The sequence below is a fragment of the Microtus oregoni genome, unplaced genomic scaffold (genome assembly GCF_018167655.1).
Source record: "Microtus oregoni isolate MIOR12 unplaced genomic scaffold, Mior012 000008F_ref0000371, whole genome shotgun sequence".
Classification (NCBI taxonomy): Eukaryota; Metazoa; Chordata; class Mammalia; order Rodentia; family Cricetidae; genus Microtus; species Microtus oregoni.
Window position 1 is genome coordinate 19,443,169 of NW_024543067.1, and position 19,120 is coordinate 19,462,288.

The window sequence follows — 19,120 nt, forward strand, 5'->3', positions numbered from 1 at the left end:
GGTCACTGCCAAGTAAATAAATGCTTCCTAGTTTCTAGCAATGATCGAGGGGTACGGAATAAAGAACACAAATTGAAAAGCAACTAACCTCTTAACACGGTCGTTTTATTTCTTACAAACTCACACTCTGGAGTTCCTATTTATCCCCACAGCAGTATTGTGTTTGCGGAAACTACAAACAAGGGTGACACAGAAAAATCACAAGAGACCGACTGGTAAATGACCCTAATTTAGCACATTACTAATCGGTCTTCCAGAAAGGCAATGATGTTCTTCAGCTGAAATAATTATTTTAAACTCGTGTGGCACACATGAAGCCAGAGGACAACCTGTGGAAATCCGTTTCTTCTTTCTAGCATGTGAGATCAAACTCAACTCTTCAGACTTGTGGCAAGCACTGTGACCAATGAGCCAACTCACTGGCCTCTAATCTTTTCTATGTGCAATCAAAAAAGCTTTAATAACTTAATATATTTGATCTGGACACTTTAAACTGTGAAGATTCATTAAAATCAGGCACTGTCTTCATTAGTAGAGTAATAGGTACATGTTTCAGGTTGAGGCTTCTTTTGAAATTTTGGATATCAGGCTCTTCAGAATTATGCACTGTTGGCCCATACATAGTCAGCTTGAGAATGAGTCCTGTGTGCACGTATGAATTCACCTATGCTTCATATCTATCATACAGACCTTCTGTAGTCTTCAAGTTTGTGTGCATGAAACCTAAAGTGTAATGGGTAGCTTGTTCTACCTATGGCATCAATGCTCAAAGCTTTAAATTTTGGATTTTCAGGGTAGGGATACCTGAAAAAGGCAAATAGAAATTATGTTGTTCCTTTTTCCCTTCCAAATGACCAAAAGACCAAAGAAAAATAAGTAAGGCAGAAAGCACTCTTTGTGAGCGAGCACAATTACACATTATCTCTACTCACAACTAGTTCTCAGTGTGCAGGCACTAGAAAGTCAACATCAGACAACCTAGTAACTAGTTCTGAGTGCAGGCACTAGAAAGTCAATATCAGACAACCTAGTAAATAGTTCTCAGTGTGCAGGCACTAGGAGGAGTCAACATCAGACAACCTAGTAACTAGTTCTCAGTGTGCAGTTACTAGAAAGAGTCAATATCAGCCAACCTAGTAACTAGTTCTCAGTGGGCAGGCACTAGAAAGAGTCCACATCAGTCAACCTAGTAACTAGTTCTGTGTGCCCTCACTAGAGTCAACATCAGCCAACCTAGTCCTGGTGTGAGGTCTAGGAACATGGCCAAAGGAGGGTCCATGTAACTTAGGAAAGCAGGTGAAGCAGGTAGAGCATTCAGGGAAGTGAGAACAAGGTTATTCAGTCAGGAGAAAACATGAGTGGATTCAAGGGAAAGAAACGATGCTACCGGAGTTTAAAGATGAAGAGGATTTTTAAATAAGATTTAAATCAGGACAGAATAAATGCATTAAACAAATAGAAAAAAAAACCACATTTGCTCAACTAATGGTAAAAACTCAAGTTAAAGTTATGAAACCATGAGTTACATTCCCAACAGTCAGCTGATCTGCCCTTCACTGGTTCATGCCAATCAGATCAATGTACTAGCAATTATGTGCAGGAACCAGTTTGCACAGACACCAGCCAGCACACAAGTGCCTCTTGCTGATTCCCATTCTTAGGAATTTTCTTATTAATTTGTTATGAATGAAAATCCCTTTTTAAAAAAAACACTCATGAATCTTCCAGTGTTCTTAGAAGCTACGACCCAAAGTACCCTCCATTGACCAGCGTGTCCTAAGCCCCCCCCACCTCTAACAGTAGCTCAGCTGGCCGTCACTCTCTTTACTTTAGGTAAAGTAATATGCTCATATATTTATAAAGCCCCTTAAATACAAAAATCTGACGGTATTACTCTCAGTATATAAAAATAAAGGTTGGGTAAAGATCTAAAACAGAATGAGTTTCATTCTAAATTTCAAAACTATTTAAAAAAAATGACAATGTGAACATAGACAAGTTGATTCAACTCCTTTATCATTTATTCTTTTGGCAAATACCAGATAACATGAGCAAAGCTACCTTGCTCATAATAGTTACACATTCTTTGTTTTACTTTTTATATTTTTATAGGCTGTAAACATATGTAAGTGGACAAAACTCTTGGCTGAAGACAAATTCCAGAATTCTGACATACACGTTTCCAATGAGGACTACAGAAAGCTTGTGGGATTCCCGTTAGACCAGCAGCAGCAGCAGACGTAATTCTCACATTGCTTTTACATTAGCATCTGCCATTCTTAAAAGACTTTTTTTTTTATTTAAAGCTACAATGGTAGAAGGTGGCCATACACTTTATTCATAAATACAATGGCCATTTTAAAATAAAACATATACACAAAAACCAGAAATACATAATTAAGTACATTTAAATTCTTATCAAAACAACAAAACATTAATGAGTTATTTTAGACTATCTTTGTTGAAAATGGAATTTGCAATAACTAAGTTTCACAATATTTTGCTTTGTTAATTGTCAATGCTGATATTTTAGCATGAAGATATTATTTCAGATAAACTCAAAGCATCAATTTACAACTTCATTCTTTTGTAAATTTCAAAGGAAAAAAACAGATCAGCAGTTACAAAGCAGGCACTGTGCAGGAGGCAGACGATGTCTTGTCGGCTGGAATGAACTCAGAGTCCTGACTTGCCTGCTGCCAAGCCTGCTAGTGTTTCCTGCTTTTAACATCATAAGCCCATTTTATTTACTCAGACAGTATACACTGATTGATCAAAAGCCCAAATATTATAAACGTGATGCTCAATCTTCTTATAGTTCTAACTGGGAAAAAAAAAAAAACAGATAAAACCAAAAAGTTTCATTTTCATAAATTTGTTTGTTGGTGCAAGAAATTGAGCCTTGAGCCTCATGCACTCTAAGCAAGGGCTCTACTGGAGCTGTGCCCCAGGCCGTGGCGCTGGGCTACAGCACAGCAGACACGTGTGTGGTACAACTCTCGCACAGAGAACTCTGTTAGAAGAGAGCTGCAACCCTAGTTACCTAAGTCAGTCCACAGAGAACTGTGCTGCACTGGTTTTCAGCTCGGCTCCCCAACAGTGGCCTCAGCTTTACCTGCACACACAATATAATAATCACACATTTGAGCGAAAAAAAGTGACACAACCTGGAGCAAGAAAACCTTCAGCCAAGGCTTTCTCTGAATCCTAGAGAGCGAGCACAGCGGAGATCTTGTTAGGACAAACTGGGGCAGGGACAACGGGAGGAGAATGTGACTGTGACCCTTCTGCACAGTGAGGAAGGAGAGGCCACTGGGTACTTCCCAGGGGAAAAGGGCTCTAGGAAAAGTAGAGCCACTGAGAAGGAGAAAATGTAAAAATTACCAGTTGTGAAGAGAATAAAGGTATGAATAACTCCAGCCTCAAGCTGGAAAAACAGCAATGTAGAAGTCATTGTTTTTAAAGCTATACACATAGCAAAGGAAAATCTCCTATTTGTTAAAAAGAAGTTCCAGAACAGGCTCCAAAGCTACAGAGAAACCCCGTCTCAAGAAAAAAAAAGATTGAAAATGGACACAGTGAACACCTATTTACAACTAATTTTCTTTAATCCCTTTGAATTCAACTGATTCTCATGTAAGGATTCAAAAATCCCTAAGTCGTTTCTCCTTAGCTGCAGAGATGTGCTACGTAAACAAGCTTCACCTTGCTGATCTAGGATACCAAAATTACTATGATCACGCTCATTCACAAGCATTAATAAACTTGCTGACATCACAATACAGTCCTACCATGACAGAAAAGGCATCTCCATACTTTAAGAAAAATTATATCAAATACTCACTTTGGAAATATAAATATGTAGGGCCAAAATTTAAAAAAAATTTATTCAAAATCAGAATGTCCTGGATAACTAATACTCACTAGTGAGAAGGTTAACACCTTGTTCTATGATGTTCTCCACGATTTACTTTAAGTTCTAGAAATGCCACTAAGAGGGCACTGGTTAAAATCAATCCAACGGATTTCTAAAAAGCCTGTTAGCAAGCTTATTCACTCATAAAACTGACTTAAGGTAGCTGTGTTTTTCAGAGACATTGCAACAATCTAGCACTTGATAGGAATATGCAGATTGGCACACTCTATAAAACATAGTGTTATATTTTGTAAACTAGTTGCAATTTTCAGTAGCCGAGTTCACCAACCGTGTGACAGAATTATAATGTTCTCCTAAGCCATATGCATGTCTCATGTACCTAAAATGGGGAAAAAAAAATGAGTCATTTTCAGGAGGTATTTACTACGTGCAAATGTATACAGCATACAGACATCCGTAACTAAGCACCCTGAATGTCCCAATCCAAAGGTATCATTAGCTGATATATGAGCATAATCACGGAGCACAACATCGTGTCCCAAGTGCTGCCAGTTAGCAAGTAGTCGTCCAATCACCGAGATGGCAGCTTGATGAGCTTAAAGTTTCACTGAAGTTGAAACCATTACTGCTAAGAATAGCAAATACACACACACACACACACACACACACACACACACACACACGAAACTGGAGAAATAAACCCTCCATACTGAATGTGAGGAGCCAATTCTCGATCATACAAATACATTCACAACATGATCCCACACTTTGTGCTAATTAAAACCTAGTTGACATCAATCAGGGCAAACACACAAAACTAGTGCTGAAATTTTATAGCCTTTTGAAAGGACTTTATTCTTAGTGCATACAAAAAATAGATAAATAGTATAAGCGATTATGTAAATTATACATTCTGATGCTTTCTAGTTCTGACTGCCTTTAACATAAGCAGATTTAATTTAGCTAATTATAGCATTTTGATTAGTCAGTATAGACAACCTAAAATCTTTTCACATCCCTTTTTGTCTTAATTATGAAAAATACAGTAGTAAACTTTCCTAGGTACTTACACTAGTACTAAAGGATTCCTCGAATATTCTTCACCAACTACAATAGGAGGAGCGTCTGCTTGTAGTACCTCGATTGGTGTTTGTAGAATGTGAGACAGAGCTCTTAACTATAGGGGAAACAATGGATTAGTAAGGGAAACAGAACTGGAAGTACAAACAGAACACAGCAGACAGAGCAAGGGTGAGCTGCTCTGTTCACAACAGTACCAGGGCCTCGGGTGAGCGGGTACTTAGCATTTGCTGAAGTGATGAAAATCTAAAAGTAAATACATACATAAGTAAGAAAAAGATTATATCAAAGGCAGAAGTTTCTCAAGCCTGGGATACACAACAGTTCTGTAAAAACACCAATGTCAAACGTGGTGAAGCAGGTGAAGGGTGGACTGATTATTACACCATCTCTGGGTTTGAAAACATTCCATTTTCATCATGATACAATTTTTAAGTACTAGTGGCTAAGCATCAGACCAAACCATTACCAGCCAAAGGACAGGGAATAGGATCTGGAAAAACACAAGGTTCACTTTTCAAAGCTTCTCGGACGAGGCTGAAGCGGTCAGCATCAAGAACAGCTGCTCTGGAACCTCAGCAGGAACAGGTGTGCATGAGAATGACGGTGGTGAAATCTCCTCTGGTCAGCATGCTGTACTGTCTTAATTTATAACACACAATATAACCTTGAATTTAAAGTCTAATGAATAATAGCCACTAATAAAAACGCTAATGGCCATTGACACATTACGACTAAACACTACAATCATGCATATACTTTATGGGAATTAATTAATCTGGTCTTCATAGTAACTTCATGAAGCTGATACTAGTGAGTTGGTTTTGGTTCTGTTGCCGGGAGGGTGGGGGATGTTGTCTCTTGATGTTGCTCTGACAGGTCTCACCATGCAGCCCAGCTGGTTGATAATTTGCTATGTAAACCAGGCTGGCCTCTGCCGCAGGAGAACTAGTGTTACAGGTGTGAGCGGTCACACCCACAGCCCTTACTGTTACTTAACACGTGGAATCTGAAGTGAAAGGATTCTGAAAGACTTCTCTGGGCCGAACAGAACTTGTGGAGCTGAGGAAGCTGATTCCATCACTGCCAGCCTTCCAACGTGGACTCCTAATGTATGCATCTGCCCAATTACAAAGGCTACACCAAGAACACACAGACCCTTTAGGAGGTTTCTAACCAATGTTAAAAATCACTTCAGGAACATGAAAAGGATTCTGTTACATAAAAAAATAAAAAAAAATCCCATATTCTTTTGAAAATATTCCTTTGAAAGATATTATCTTTATTTTTTTTAAACTAGCACAGAATAGTGCACAAAGCAATGTCTTCAAAAAGCCATGCAACAGGGACAGCGAGAAGGCACCAGCCCGACAGCCTGAGTCTTCCTCTGACTGAAAAGCGGTGAGGTGGCATCATGTGCACACACTACAGTATTTTCTCTCGGCTTCGGTCAACAATATATATTTATCCCACTGTGAGAACAACGTGTACTTCAAAGGAATTCACAGGCAATGAATGAGCAAAGAGCCTTCCAAAGACATTTTTAAAAACTGTCAATTTAATTATCTCAATTTAACAAGTCTCCAATACCATCAAATTACTTCGTGAACCTTTTAAAGTAGTTCAAGTCTCTTTATTCCTGTCATCAGAGTTGGTGCAACATTTGCAGAATGCCTAATCAGAAGAAGCGAATGGGGACAGTTCCCTCTGGTGGAGAGGTCCAACTACAGCACCATGTCTGTGTCTCGCCCTCAAATAGCAGCCGAGGGGTGAGAACCAGTCACCTTCACACAACACTAACACTGCTGGCGTCACTCATCCGGCACCTTAGCTCACAAACTCTCGTGAATCATGTACTCCCTACCTTAATGTCACAGCATTCGACTAAGTATGAGGGCTCTTACTGAGTCGTTTAAAACCAGAGGTCAGGAAGCTGGGTGGCCCACCCAAGGCACAAGGGAAAGTGTGGCCATAAGCCCAGGACTGGCCGCCTCACCCTTTCTCTACACCTCGCACTGGCGTCACTACCAGGCCTAACTGCATGCTTTATGTAAAGCAAGGTTAATAGTAACTTCAAACATCAGATCTTAAGGAAGTCATATTAAGCTTCTATGTGTGTCTGAATATTTGTTTCCTTATACAACAATGTAAAAACATCAATTTACTGCCTTCAAGTAATATACTAACAAACAGAATTCAACAGATAATTTTAACAAATGTGTTATACTAAGTTTTATACAAAATAAAACTTTTACTTTGCATATCCCAGGCTGGTCTTAACTCTTCATCCTCTGGCCTCAGCCTCCCTAGTGATGGGATTCCAGGCACTTAATAAGCCTGACCCCCTGGTTCATTTCTATTTCTGTTGTCAAGAAGCTATTTTTCCAACATGATCTACTAGATTAAAATTCACTTTTATGGAATAAAATGTACAATTTTTGTTTTTGGTGAAGTAGGATCTCTCTGTCCATGTAACTCGGGCTAGCATCTCAAGTGCTTGTATTACACGTGTGTACCACCACATCAAGTAAGTCTGCATTTTAGTGTTTTCTTTTTTTAAGATACAGGAAAATCAAACACGTTGGCTGTAGAAACATTTGAATAAAAACACTCAATGCGACATCAGCCTCTGTAAGTCACACATCCCACACTGGGCTATGTAAGATGAAACAGAGCTTCACTTACTCAAAGTGCATGGTCTAATCTCACACACAAGAATGTCAGTAGAGAAATAGCAAATGTAGAAAGGAAAAGGCATCTTCAAATAGAAACTGGCTTTATTTGAAAGCCTGTGAAACCTACCGGTGGGGTTCACAAACAATTTAGCACCCACCAGCACTGTGACAATACGCACTTACCTCAAGCTGACCTCCCCACGCCGCGGTGTTCACAATGTCATCACAGTACTTTCCAAATTCCTCTGTAGAGAAGACATCGGAATATCACTATCATCTCCCTTCTGTATCCCCTCCTTTCAAAGTGAAATCTACTCCCCAGTAGTACATGAAATATACCACCCCAACTTCCCACCATCTTTCTATCCAAGAGTGAAACAGTTCTACTTCTCACCTCAATCTGGGACCCAGAGAAACACGTTCTTAACTGACTTCTCTCATCATCTAAAGCAAGGACTCCTCAGAGTCAGCCAATTCACTATTCTGACAAGCGTTCTAAAGCCAAAGTTGCATGCAAAATGCCATACAAGATTAAAACAAGAAGCCTTTCTATAACTAGGCTACCATAAGAGCCTACAGAGCGTGGAAGTCCGATCGAGTCCGACCTCCCGGGGTTTCTCAGCTTGTCGTCTTACATGTCTCTATCTGTGTCACTTTCAGCACAGGGAAGAGAGCTTTCTCAGTCTCTGAAGAAGTAGAAGACCCAATCTCTGAGTTTACAAGAGGCACACTAGTGTGCACACCCACTTTTAAATGCAGCACAGTAAAACGGCTACATGAGGTGGAAAGATGGCTCAGGTGGCTCTCTTCCAGAGAACCTGGGATTAAATTCCCAGCATCCATGAGAGAGCTCAATCTGCCTGTAATTCTAGTTACAAATGATCTGATACCTTATCTTCTGGTCTTAACTATGCCAAGGACATAAGGCTCACACAAGGGGCACAGACATACATGTAGGCAAAACATACATACACACAAAATTGGGCCAAGCATACTTCCTGTCCAAGGAAGGGAACAAAAGTTATGAGAACTAAAGGAAAAATATGCCCCATGTGATAATCTCTTGTTATTAAGTCTGCATTTTTAAAAAAACAAAAACCTAAATACCATGCCTTTCAGTAAAAATGAAGTCACACTGGGGACCTAACTCAGGCCTCAGTCACCACAGACGGCCAGCTCCACTGCCCATGCTCACCCGTCCGTTCTGTCCGTTCTACTTTCCTCCATGGAGGACAGACTCCCTTTAAAGGGAAGTCAGCCTGCATCACCCTCCTGGCCACAGCCACAGACAGTGCCACAACTATGATCTTCCGTATTAACAGCCCTGAGTCCCTTTCAGATTCTGACTTGTTCTCACCCTTGTTTGTAAACTGTGCTGTGAATTTTATTTACTTTATCTTAAAAACTTGTTTCTTAATTATCAATTTATTTTTTAAAAAGGAAATATTGTTCAAGAAGGGTTGTGAAATCAAATTTTCCTTAAGCAGTAACCTTCCTAGCTACAGCTTATTGAAAGCAACATGCTACTTCCCTGAGCATGACTGGGTTTTCCAGTCACTGTTTACTCATGGCCTTGAAGCCCTGCACCTGCGCTCACAAACACTGATCAAAACTCACCTCCCTCTAACTCTGTTAAACATGAATTAACACACCTTTCAGTAATGACTAATTCTACTACTATTTTATTTTTTTAATGACTTACATATAGCAATTAACATATTTTAACTACAAAATTAAGTACTTAGGAGATAAAGTAAGATATAATTGCATCTACTCAAATTATAGAAAATAATTTTGCCTACATTTAAATGATCGTTATTCTTCACAAGAAAGGTCTTACATGCCATACCCAAGAAGCACTTGATTTGAAAACCAGAACCACGAGAAAATGTAGGGCAGAAAACTGAACTACCTGGAGTATACACGTTCCCAGTACTGGGGTTTGTTAAGAAGGGCAGGAAGTCTTCTGAATGGCTCTGCATGTACTCAGCAGTGCGTTTCCGGAGGGCAGCCACAGTCAGGGCACAGTCCTGCTCTCTCAGCTGATCCTCCAGCGCTCCATACATGCAATGGCCGTCAGATGGAATATGCTTGATTTCCAATTCTCTGGCAGCCAGTATCTGAGCGAGTTTTTCACTCTCTACATGCCTGGCTCCAGCTAGGTTCTCAATTTCAGCCTCAGCTATCCTTTCCTCCCGCTCCTTTTCCAGTGCAGCCTTTTTCTCCTAGGACAAGAATATAGGACAGTTAATTGATAATTATCAGGAATTCACATTTTGAAACATTTTGCCATTTTCTTTCTCCTACAGCATTGCCATTTTAATCATCTATTTGCAGAATTTTTTGACTACAACCATTAGAGGAAAAATCACCTCGTTCATTTGGCCCATGTTTCCAGCACCTCACTCTATACCAGCACATAAAACAGCCCGTCTTAAGCCAGCTACAGTGGCACGGGTCTACAATTCCAACTAGGGAAGCTGATCAGAAGGATCACATGTTTGAGGACAGCTTGGACTGGCCTGCATGTGACAGACGGCCTGTCCCACAAAACAAAACAAAACGGGAGGGGGGGAGCAAAGACCAGAAAGGACCAGAGAAGCGACGAGGGGAAGGGAGAGAAAAGGAAAAAGCAAAAGGAGACCCTCTTATGGACTCTGCTTATCTTCTGTTCACTTATTTGAGGCACTGTCTTACTATGGTAGCTGAGGCTAGGCTATACTCTCCATCATCCTATCTCAGTCTTCCAAGTGTTAGGATTACTGGCATTTGCATAAAGTCTATTTAAAAACATGTCAACATGGGCTGAAGGGATGGCGCAGAGGTTAACAGCACTGCCTGCTTTTCCAGAGGATCTGGGTTCAATTCCCAGCACCCACATGGCGGCTCACAGCTGTCTGTAACTCCAATTCCAGGACTTCTAACACCCTTGCACAGATAGAAATGCACATTAAAAAAAATAAAATAAAACATGTCAACAACTTGACTAGTTGATTTCAAATTACAATCTTAGGATTTAGTTATCTATTGAGTGTAACAGTGCATGTCCATGAGTTCAAGGCCTGCCTGGTCTACAGAGTGAGTTCCAGGACAGCCAGGGTTACCGAATAAAATCCTATCTCAAAAACATAAAAAGGTCCAACTGTTCTCAGCCTTAAAGTACAGAATCTTATTTAAACCCAGAATAACCCAAGGTTGTATGACTCTGCCAACACTACTTTGATCTGTTTTTTTAAAGTAGATATAACACCCATACATAGAGTTAATAAGCTCAAAGATCTTTTAAAAGCTTGCTTACATATAATTCAAGTACTACAGGTAGACTAAAATCCTCTAAATCCTAGCGCTCTTTAAAGTTCTGGGTACATATCATCCCAGATTATTCTTCTATGCACTGTAATAAACATAATACAATTACAGAAAATATGGCGTATCCTCTATAACAGAAATGACATTATTTTTTATACAGTATAATTTGCTTTCTTAAACAAGGAAATAGGAATTCTTGAGGTTTTCCCATGACTGAATATCTTGGCATGTTGTAGGGTTCAGCGACATCAACAAGACGTCTTACAGAGTGCAGTGGGAAATTGGGGGGAAGGAAAACACCCCAATAGTTGAACTAGTAAGAATCACAAGACAGAGAGCACCCATGTTTCACGGCGAAGAACAATTCACAGAACTAGGATATGAGAGGAAAGCATCAAGAGGTGAGACTGCTGGCTAGAGACAGGTCTGTCATTAACAAATACTGTAGGCGCTAAAACAGCACTAAACCTGAGACACAATCCCAGCGTCTGTGCTTCCTTCTGGACGGGAGGACAGGGTGTCTGGAGGCTATCACTGTGCTCTTACTACGTCCTAATCTCAACCACGGGTGGATTTATGCACTTGGAGGAAAACTGTCCTTCAAGAGAAAAAAAAAAAACTCACTAAATTTTTGCAATGTTTTTTTTTAATTTGCCTTATTGTATTGTATAGTATCATACTTGTGCCCATGTATGTCTACACACCAAATGCATGTAGTTCCCAGAAACCAAAAGGGTTGGGGTGGTGTGTGTGAACGAGTGTGTGTGTGTGTGTGTGTGTGTGTGTGTGTGTGTGAGAGAGAGAGAGAGAGAGAGAGAGAGAGAGAGAGAGAGATCCCTAGAACTAAAGTTACAGATGATTGATCCCTGGATTGGGAATCAAACCCAGGTCCTCAGGAAGAGCAGCTAGTGCTCTTGACTACTAAATCATCTTTCAAAACCCTAAACAAATCTTAATTTGGTAAATTACAGAGGGGAAAAAATGGTAAAGCAATCTTAACAAAAGGTATGGACTTGCACGCTGTCTTCGATCCCGAGGCAGAACAGAAGCACAAGTCCATAAACTGAATGACTGCCATGGTGTGCCAGCTAGTTCAAATCAAACAAGAGCAGTAACAGCTCACTAACAAAACATGAACCAGCACGCTTTAAACATAACAAGAACAGCATGCTTACCGCAGCGTGCACCTGGGTATAAAAACTTACACAAGGGGGCACTGTCACTTTATAAAAGACTAAAACCAGTGTGGGGAGAGGAAGAACAAGCACCTTAGACATCATCTAATCCGAACCCCCATTTTCCTCTTCTGAGGAAACAGCACACAGAAAGATTTCCAAAGGCCATACAGCTGCTCAGAGCACAGTGGGGACGGGGGACAACACCTGCTACGCAGGCCCCTGAACCAGAATCAAGGTGGGAGCAGATGGCACCTGAGTCATTCACTTTTATTTACTGACAGAATGAAACTTCAACCTATCTTCCAAGTTTTAAGTCTCTACAATACTAATTTCTATCATTATCTTCTCTTGCATAATGATCTGCTTCATAACTAAAAAGCAAATGGAAATCCATTGAATTCTTGTCTCTGTGGGAGTTTCCAACATTAGGTACTTTTCTACAAAGGCAGTACTTGAGACAGAATGGAAATAAAGTCTTAATTTTAAAAAAAAAAAAAAGAGAGATGGAAGACAAGAGCATGAAACTCAAGCACGCCGAGAAAAACTAGAGCCTCGCTGATGTGGGCTCTAGCCCACGTTTGCATCATACTTCCCCTCTCACTGAGATAACCGAGGTCTGATCTTATTTGTAAAATAAAGAAACTAGATTTCATCCTACCTCTCAAACTCCTTATTTTGGAAGCCAATTATTTTATTTCTACCTTTATTTTTGTTTTTTTTTTTTTGGCGGCGGGGGGGGGGGGGTGATTTGGTGGGGGGGGCAGTGATTTGGTGGGTGTGGGGGGTGGTGATTTGGTGTGGGGAAGGCAGTGATCTGAAGCAGCTTCTCTACTTCCACCATGTGGGACCCAGGGACTGAACTCACATCCTCAGGGTAGGCAGCAAGCAACACTATCCGCCATCCACAAATTCCTGAGTTTAATAAAATGCCCCTATGTTTCCCCAAATTAAAAGAGAGTCCAAGAGTCTTACGATAATCACCATAAAATTGCTGTGCTTTTCTTCCAGAATTGTCTCTCTACCAAAAAGGACCACCAGTGGTTAACTGGCACCTTTACCCTTGGTGCTTTGTCATAAGAACAATTCTAAAGAACCCGATGTAAAGTTTGCCCATTCTGAACTCAGGGTCCATTCCATTAAGCACTGTGAATGTGTAGAGCTCTCTGCTCCAAACGTCCAAAGACTAACAACGTAATAAACTGGGACAATTTTCTCTGCCAAGTGATAAAGCAGTAAACGATCAGTATTACTAAACTGCTCAGAGTATAATTGGAAAATGTACTAAGTTCAGACAGGAGAGACATAACCAATTTTTAAGGACAATAAATCTAGGTAGGGATAAACAGGTATTGACAAACAGAGGAGTTACAGCTTTGGCTTTTACAATTAAACAGGCTAATAAATGAAGCAATTAATAAATACAAATAATTTTTTAAAATTGTTCCTGGCACACAGAACACCTGTGTTGACGTACAGCAGGAAAGTGACAGAAAGAACGGCTATCAGAAAGGAAGCTGACCTAGAGCGACCCTTCGAGACAGCACGTGCACTAAGACATTCCTCAAAAATCCACAACGGCAACATCAATCAAGAGTAAATTCCATACAAATATGGTATGTTTGACTATTTGCAACATAGCTTTCATGATCGGGCCTAACTTTTTAAGACTATGATATACTTAAAATGGTAAACACACACACACACACAAAAGGTGAACACGCTACCATTTGCTAACATGAGTTCTCCAGGCCTTGTATTAATGGCCCTGGCCCCAAGCTATTCCTTAACACCCATAACAGTTCCATAACGTAGGTACTATTTTCCCCTATGTACTATTGAAACTGAATGCAAAGTCATGAGAATAGGAGAAGTTTCCCTTCTCTGAATTTTTAGTATAATTAACCATTACATAAATAACAACATAATTCTCTGAGAACTCTGGGTCTCTGCATGTTTTATTGTATTTCTAAGTTCAAATCTTCACTTCACCCCGAGCACTAACTTTTTAAATATTTTTTAAAGTTTATTTTTTAATTATGCGTATGTTGGGGTATGTGCATGTGAGTGCAAGTTCACATGGAGACCAGAGGCAGCAAGTCTCCCTGGAGCTGGACTTAGAGATGGTTGTGGGCAGCCTCACAAAGAAGCTGGGAATGGAACTCAGGTTGCCTAAGAGTGGTCTGAGGCTTATCCATTGAGCCATCTGTCCAGCCCTCTGAGCACTAATTTTTAAAAAGGGTTGTGCATCAGTCATATGACCTCAGTCTCTTAAACATCTAAATTAAGCTCACAATAATGTATTTGTCTAAGAAAAAAACAATCAATCCTCCCCTTCTAGAAGAACTACAAACTAGACATTCTTATTTTCACTGTCTTATACCTGTCTTCTTTAGAAGGGAAGGAAATGAAATCCGACCTCACAGGATTGTTGTCAGGACTAAATGAGATATCAATATAAATAGCTTAGAAGCTGCTATATGACAAGCACTTATTAGACACTAGTTCAGGTCCCTAGACAAGGAACTCCCATGTTTTTCTAATCTTTTCTCATACACCATCGAAGAAAGTATTGATCACTAGCTTATGTACTTGGTGATATGACTTTCATACCCGTCTCTTTTGTGCTTTGGAAATCCGAGGTGGCTGGTTCTCAAGTACCAAGTCTGAAATGTTAACAGCGACAGAATCTATCTGAAGGAAAAAACATTGGAAAAAAAAAGAAGAAAGATTAATAAAGAAAAGTTTAACTTATTTCAAGTGTTAGGCTATAAATTATTTCTGAAAATTTAAAGTGGTCCCAATCCCTTACTTCCAGTTTGAGCAGCAACACTAGACACAGTATTAGATAGCATGGTTTTGTCATGTTTCTCCATTTCCACAGATGAATTTGTAAAATGGCCGAGATTCTTCATAGCTCTCCAAAGACAAGGCTATTCCTACATACCTCTGTCCTTCATGAACCTACTCCCTTACTCTAAATACCTTACTCTCACTTCAGAGCACCTGTCATGAATGCTGACATATAAAATATAATTTGAGCTCATCACTACCTTTATGTTCTTAAAGGTGACTATAGAGTCACTTCCCCATGTCAGTTAGACAAAACATAATGAGCGCTAAATCTTGAGACTACACCTGGACAATTTCTAGCTATTTCTAGCTACAGACCGTCAACATCATAAACAATTATACTCAACCCTAAAATTCAAATGCTAACATTGCTAAAGAAAAGGTCTTCTACTTGAATAACCACGAGTACTTCACTACTGGAAGTCAAGCTAGCTTCTAGTATGATAAATATCTAAAACTCAAAGCATCGGAAACAGATGCACAAGTCTCCAAAGACTATGCCCAAGTGATAAAATTATCAACATCTGATAAACTTCAAGTAGCTGAACAACTTCACTGACTCTATCCTTTCTTCACTAGTTTATTTTTGATTTGTTGATTCTGCCAAAATTCACACCATATTAAAAAAAAACAGAATTTGGATTTGAGGAGACGAAACAAGTTTAAGTTAATGAAAAGGAGGGCAGTTAAGGCAGACTGAAGAATTTGTATCTTGGCAGGTAGTGATGGTCAAGAATCAAACTTTTCTGTCTCTTTGGAAATCTTGGAATTGAAGGCCTAAGAGAGCAAACAAAACACCCTGCTTCTAGAAAGCACAGGGAGACAATCAGGAACAGCACAATGCTCCCGTGACAGAGCACTTAAAATAGCACGTTTGTTTTTAACACTTACTTGTGTGCGTATGTGCACCTAAGCCAAAACAGCATGTGGCTGTCAGAGGACAACCTACGGGAGTCGGTTTTCTTTCTTCCATGTAGGGTGGGTTCTAGGGACAGAACTCAGATGATCCGGCCTAACAGCAAGCACCCCAACGCCCAACCTGGTGAGCTATACTGGCAGCCCCGACAAAAGTTTTCTTGTCACGTTCTGTTGCTGTTGATGGTTTTTGAGATAGGGGTCTTGCTGTGAGGCTGGCCTCAAACTCACAACCTCCTTGTTTCTGTGTACTCAGTGCTGGGACTATAGAAATGTATCACCATGCCAGGCTGGAGATAAAAGTATTTTAACAGTAAGGAATGCCAGGAACATGACTGGGTAACGCATTTAAAGACTTTGACACTGTACTTAATACCCTGTGTAAATGGACACACAGAAACTCCTCTCTTGTCAACGCAACAAAAATGAATGAAAACTTACACAAGATGAGATCGTACATAGAGCTGAGAAATTCCTATAGAGACTGCAGAATATATGACTCTTCATATTCAGAACCCACACAACAGATTACTATTATCACATAAAGTCTAAAAAGGGCCTGGTTTTGTTTGTATTCTCGAGAAAGGGTTTCCCTGTGTAGCCCTGGCTGTCCCGGTAACAGTTAACAGCATACTGACATATACTGGGTGTAGGATGACAGGCACTGAAGAGATGCATGTTAGCATGCTCCCATTTACACAAGAAGCATCTGTAAAACTCCATTCCTTACAACTGGTTCATAAAGCACTTCTTATAACTTAAATATGACTTCCCATCTGTTGGCCCGTTTGGTTTCTATAGGAACCTGTAACCATATACAAAAGCATTTGTGTCACTGTGCCGTATGTGGAGAAATCTATTCTCAGGTTGAGTAAGTAACTTTTCAGAGGTTACAATCTTATCCAGCAGTGATCCTGGGCAGGCAGTCTAGTCCTCCAGCTTTGACTCAAGAGAAACCGTCTCTAGCACACTTTATACATCACTGGGTTCAGTAAGTAGGTGCTTCTTTGCTGCTCTCCCTTAAAAAAATAAATAAACCAATCCGGTCACAAAATACTAAGAAAACAGAGCCAGCTGTGGTGGTGCATGCCTGTAATCCCAGGGCTTGTGAGGCCCAGCCAGTAGGAGCTGAAGTTCAAGGTTATCCTCCTCCTCTGCTGCAAAGCCAGATGGTCGGCAGCCTGAACTACACAACATTTTGTCTCAAAAACTAATAATGATGAACTGTGATGGGTGGGTGTGGCTGCATATCTGGATTCCACCATCAGTCTTGTGGATGCACAAAGTAAGCTGTTCGCCAAGTTCAGGCAGCTTTCCTAAGGCTCAGAGACAAGCGGCGTTCCCCATACCTTACTGTCCGCGAAAGCCAGTTTCAACTGCTCCAGCTCTTCCCTGTGTCTCTGCTCCATTTCTCTCTCCAACTTAGCTACATCTTCAACGAGCTGCTTGCGCCTCTTTTTGTCGTTTTTGGGAACAGCGTTCTTCATTCCCTGAATCTTGGCTAAAAAGTTACCAAAACCATCGTGTCAGAGTCCCGGGAAGGTAAAGAGGTGTCATTATAGAACGCAATGTAATTACAGAAGCAATCAGTCATGACACAACAATCAACCATAGAGAAAGGCCCGGATGCGGCTTGAGACCCAACACACACCTCATAAACAAAACTCTGAATCGATTTCGTTTGACAGGACAAAATGAAGTTAAAAAAAAAACATTATTCATATTCAGCTGTGGATTATAAAATCTCCACCTCTCTACTGTCTCTTCTGTGGCCGTCTGGACAAAGTGAAGCGATTCAGATCACATCACTGAGGCCAAGTGTCAGGAGTGGGAAGGGGACAGAGGAGGTCCAAGACCTCGGTCTCCGGGCGCATCACACAGCAGCACAGGCCGGCACCGGCTCGGGGTCCGCTGCAGGCCGCCCAGGGGGCGCCTCCGAGGACCGCACATGGGGGCCCGAGCGAGGCGGGGGGGAAGCCGGAGAAGCCCGGGCTCCGTGCCGGCGGCCCCTCCGGGCGCACGAAGACCGACGCCAAGCTCCTTTTAGCTCCCGGCCCTCTCCCATCACCTTGCAGCTCCTTCTTCTCCTTGCGATGCCGTCGCAGCAGCTGCTCCTCATCGTCCAGCTCCTCCGCCGAGATCTCCTCCATGACGACCGGGCACAAGCGCAGCACCAGCCGCGTACGGCAGGCGGCCCGGCACCTCCCACGCCTCCACCCTCACTAGGGGCGCCATTGGCCGCCGCCGAGGCCCAGCCCCGCCTCGAGGCGGCTCCGGATCCCGGGCTAAACCACTGAAACCCGGGAGAAGCCGGCTCGGCTCAGGGCGCCTGCGCGCGCCGAGCGCGCCGGAAGCCGCGCTGCCGCGACTGAGCATGCGCCGAGCTCCGGGGTCGCGTCAACGTCGAGCAGCGCGCCCGGTGATTGGCCCCGAGGAGAGGCGCGCGGAGATGGCGTCACGAGGTTTCTCCTCAGTTTTCAATTTGTGCTTTGAAACAAATGTTTGTACTCTTTGCGAAAACATTCTGAATTTTTTTTTTAAGTTTTTAATAAAAGCCTGAGGTGAGCTACGCCGTGGTGGCGCAGGCTTTTAATCCCAGCACTCGGGAGGCAGCGGCAGGGGGATCTCTGTGAGTTCCAGGTCTGCAGAGCGAGTTCCAGGACAGCCAGGGTTGTTACTCACAGAAACCCTGCCTCGAAAAAGCAAAATAAATAAAAGCGTGGATTGTTTTCAATAAGGGCTCTTACGTTGCATCGATCGTACTGTAGAGAATTGAGGTTTTTGTTCGTTTGCAACGTCATAAAAAAGGGAAAAGCCGAGGAATTTAAGAAATTCCTACTGTTGAAACGGACAAACTGGTGGCCGAGAGATATAAAAAGGATTAAGTGTTGTAAAATGCAGGGGCCACGTTTAATGATAAGACTTTAATTCAGTGATTAAGGTCAGATGATGTGCAGATAAGCAGACACATTGCCAATGGAGTACAACTGTAGTAAGACAGTCAGGTATGTTAATATTCTCTGGTGGTCTCTCCTGAAGATGATGCTACCTTTGATTAGCATGCACTCAATTGGGAAATAGGGCAGTGGTGGAGCACCCGTTAGTCCCAGCACTTAGGAGGCAGTAGCAGTGGATTAAAGCCAGCCTGGTCTACAGAGCAAGTTACAGGCCAGCCAGGGCTACACAGAGAAACCCTGTCTCAAAAAACCCAAAGAGGAATTTCTGTTGAAAGTCAA

At 41.5% G+C, this 19,120-nt stretch overlaps 1 protein-coding gene across 2 annotated transcripts; it reads right to left on the minus strand.

The window, feature by feature from the left end:
- Window positions 1-2,003: 2,003 nt before the first annotated feature.
- Otud6b (OTU deubiquitinase 6B) lies at window positions 2,004-18,144 on the minus strand. 2 transcript variants are annotated; one of them, XM_041657556.1, is made up of 7 exons: window positions 17,953-18,135; window positions 17,234-17,385; window positions 14,730-14,810; window positions 9,545-9,857; window positions 7,816-7,877; window positions 4,948-5,054; window positions 2,004-4,256 (listed from the first exon to the last, which is right to left on the minus strand). In XM_041657556.1, the coding sequence occupies exons 1-7, from the start codon at window positions 18,032-18,034 to the stop codon at window positions 4,172-4,174; spliced, it is 882 nt and encodes a 293-aa protein (XP_041513490.1). In that variant the 5' UTR covers window positions 18,035-18,135; the 3' UTR covers window positions 2,004-4,171. The 2 variants fall into 2 exon arrangements, with proteins under 2 accessions (XP_041513490.1, XP_041513491.1); XM_041657557.1 differs by lacking the exons at window positions 2,004-4,256; window positions 4,948-5,054 and adding an exon at window positions 5,072-5,599 and having other exon boundaries at window positions 17,953-18,144.
- Window positions 18,145-19,120: the final 976 nt, after the last annotated feature.

What these genes read in the sequence shown, in the direction of transcription:
- Otud6b (XM_041657556.1), bottom strand. Translation starts at nt 18,034, where the DNA reads ATGGAGGAGATCTCGGCGGAGGAGCTGGACGATGAGGAGCAGCTGCTG. An exon ending in TGGGAACGTGTATACTCCAG is followed by an intron (nt 7,878 to 9,544) that starts GTAGTTCAGTTT and finishes TCTTCTCTACAG; the next exon opens with AGGAATTTGGAAAGTACTGT. An exon ending in CGTGGGGAGGTCAGCTTGAG is followed by an intron (nt 5,055 to 7,815) that starts GTAAGTGCGTAT and finishes TTTCCCCTATAG; the next exon opens with TTAAGAGCTCTGTCTCACAT.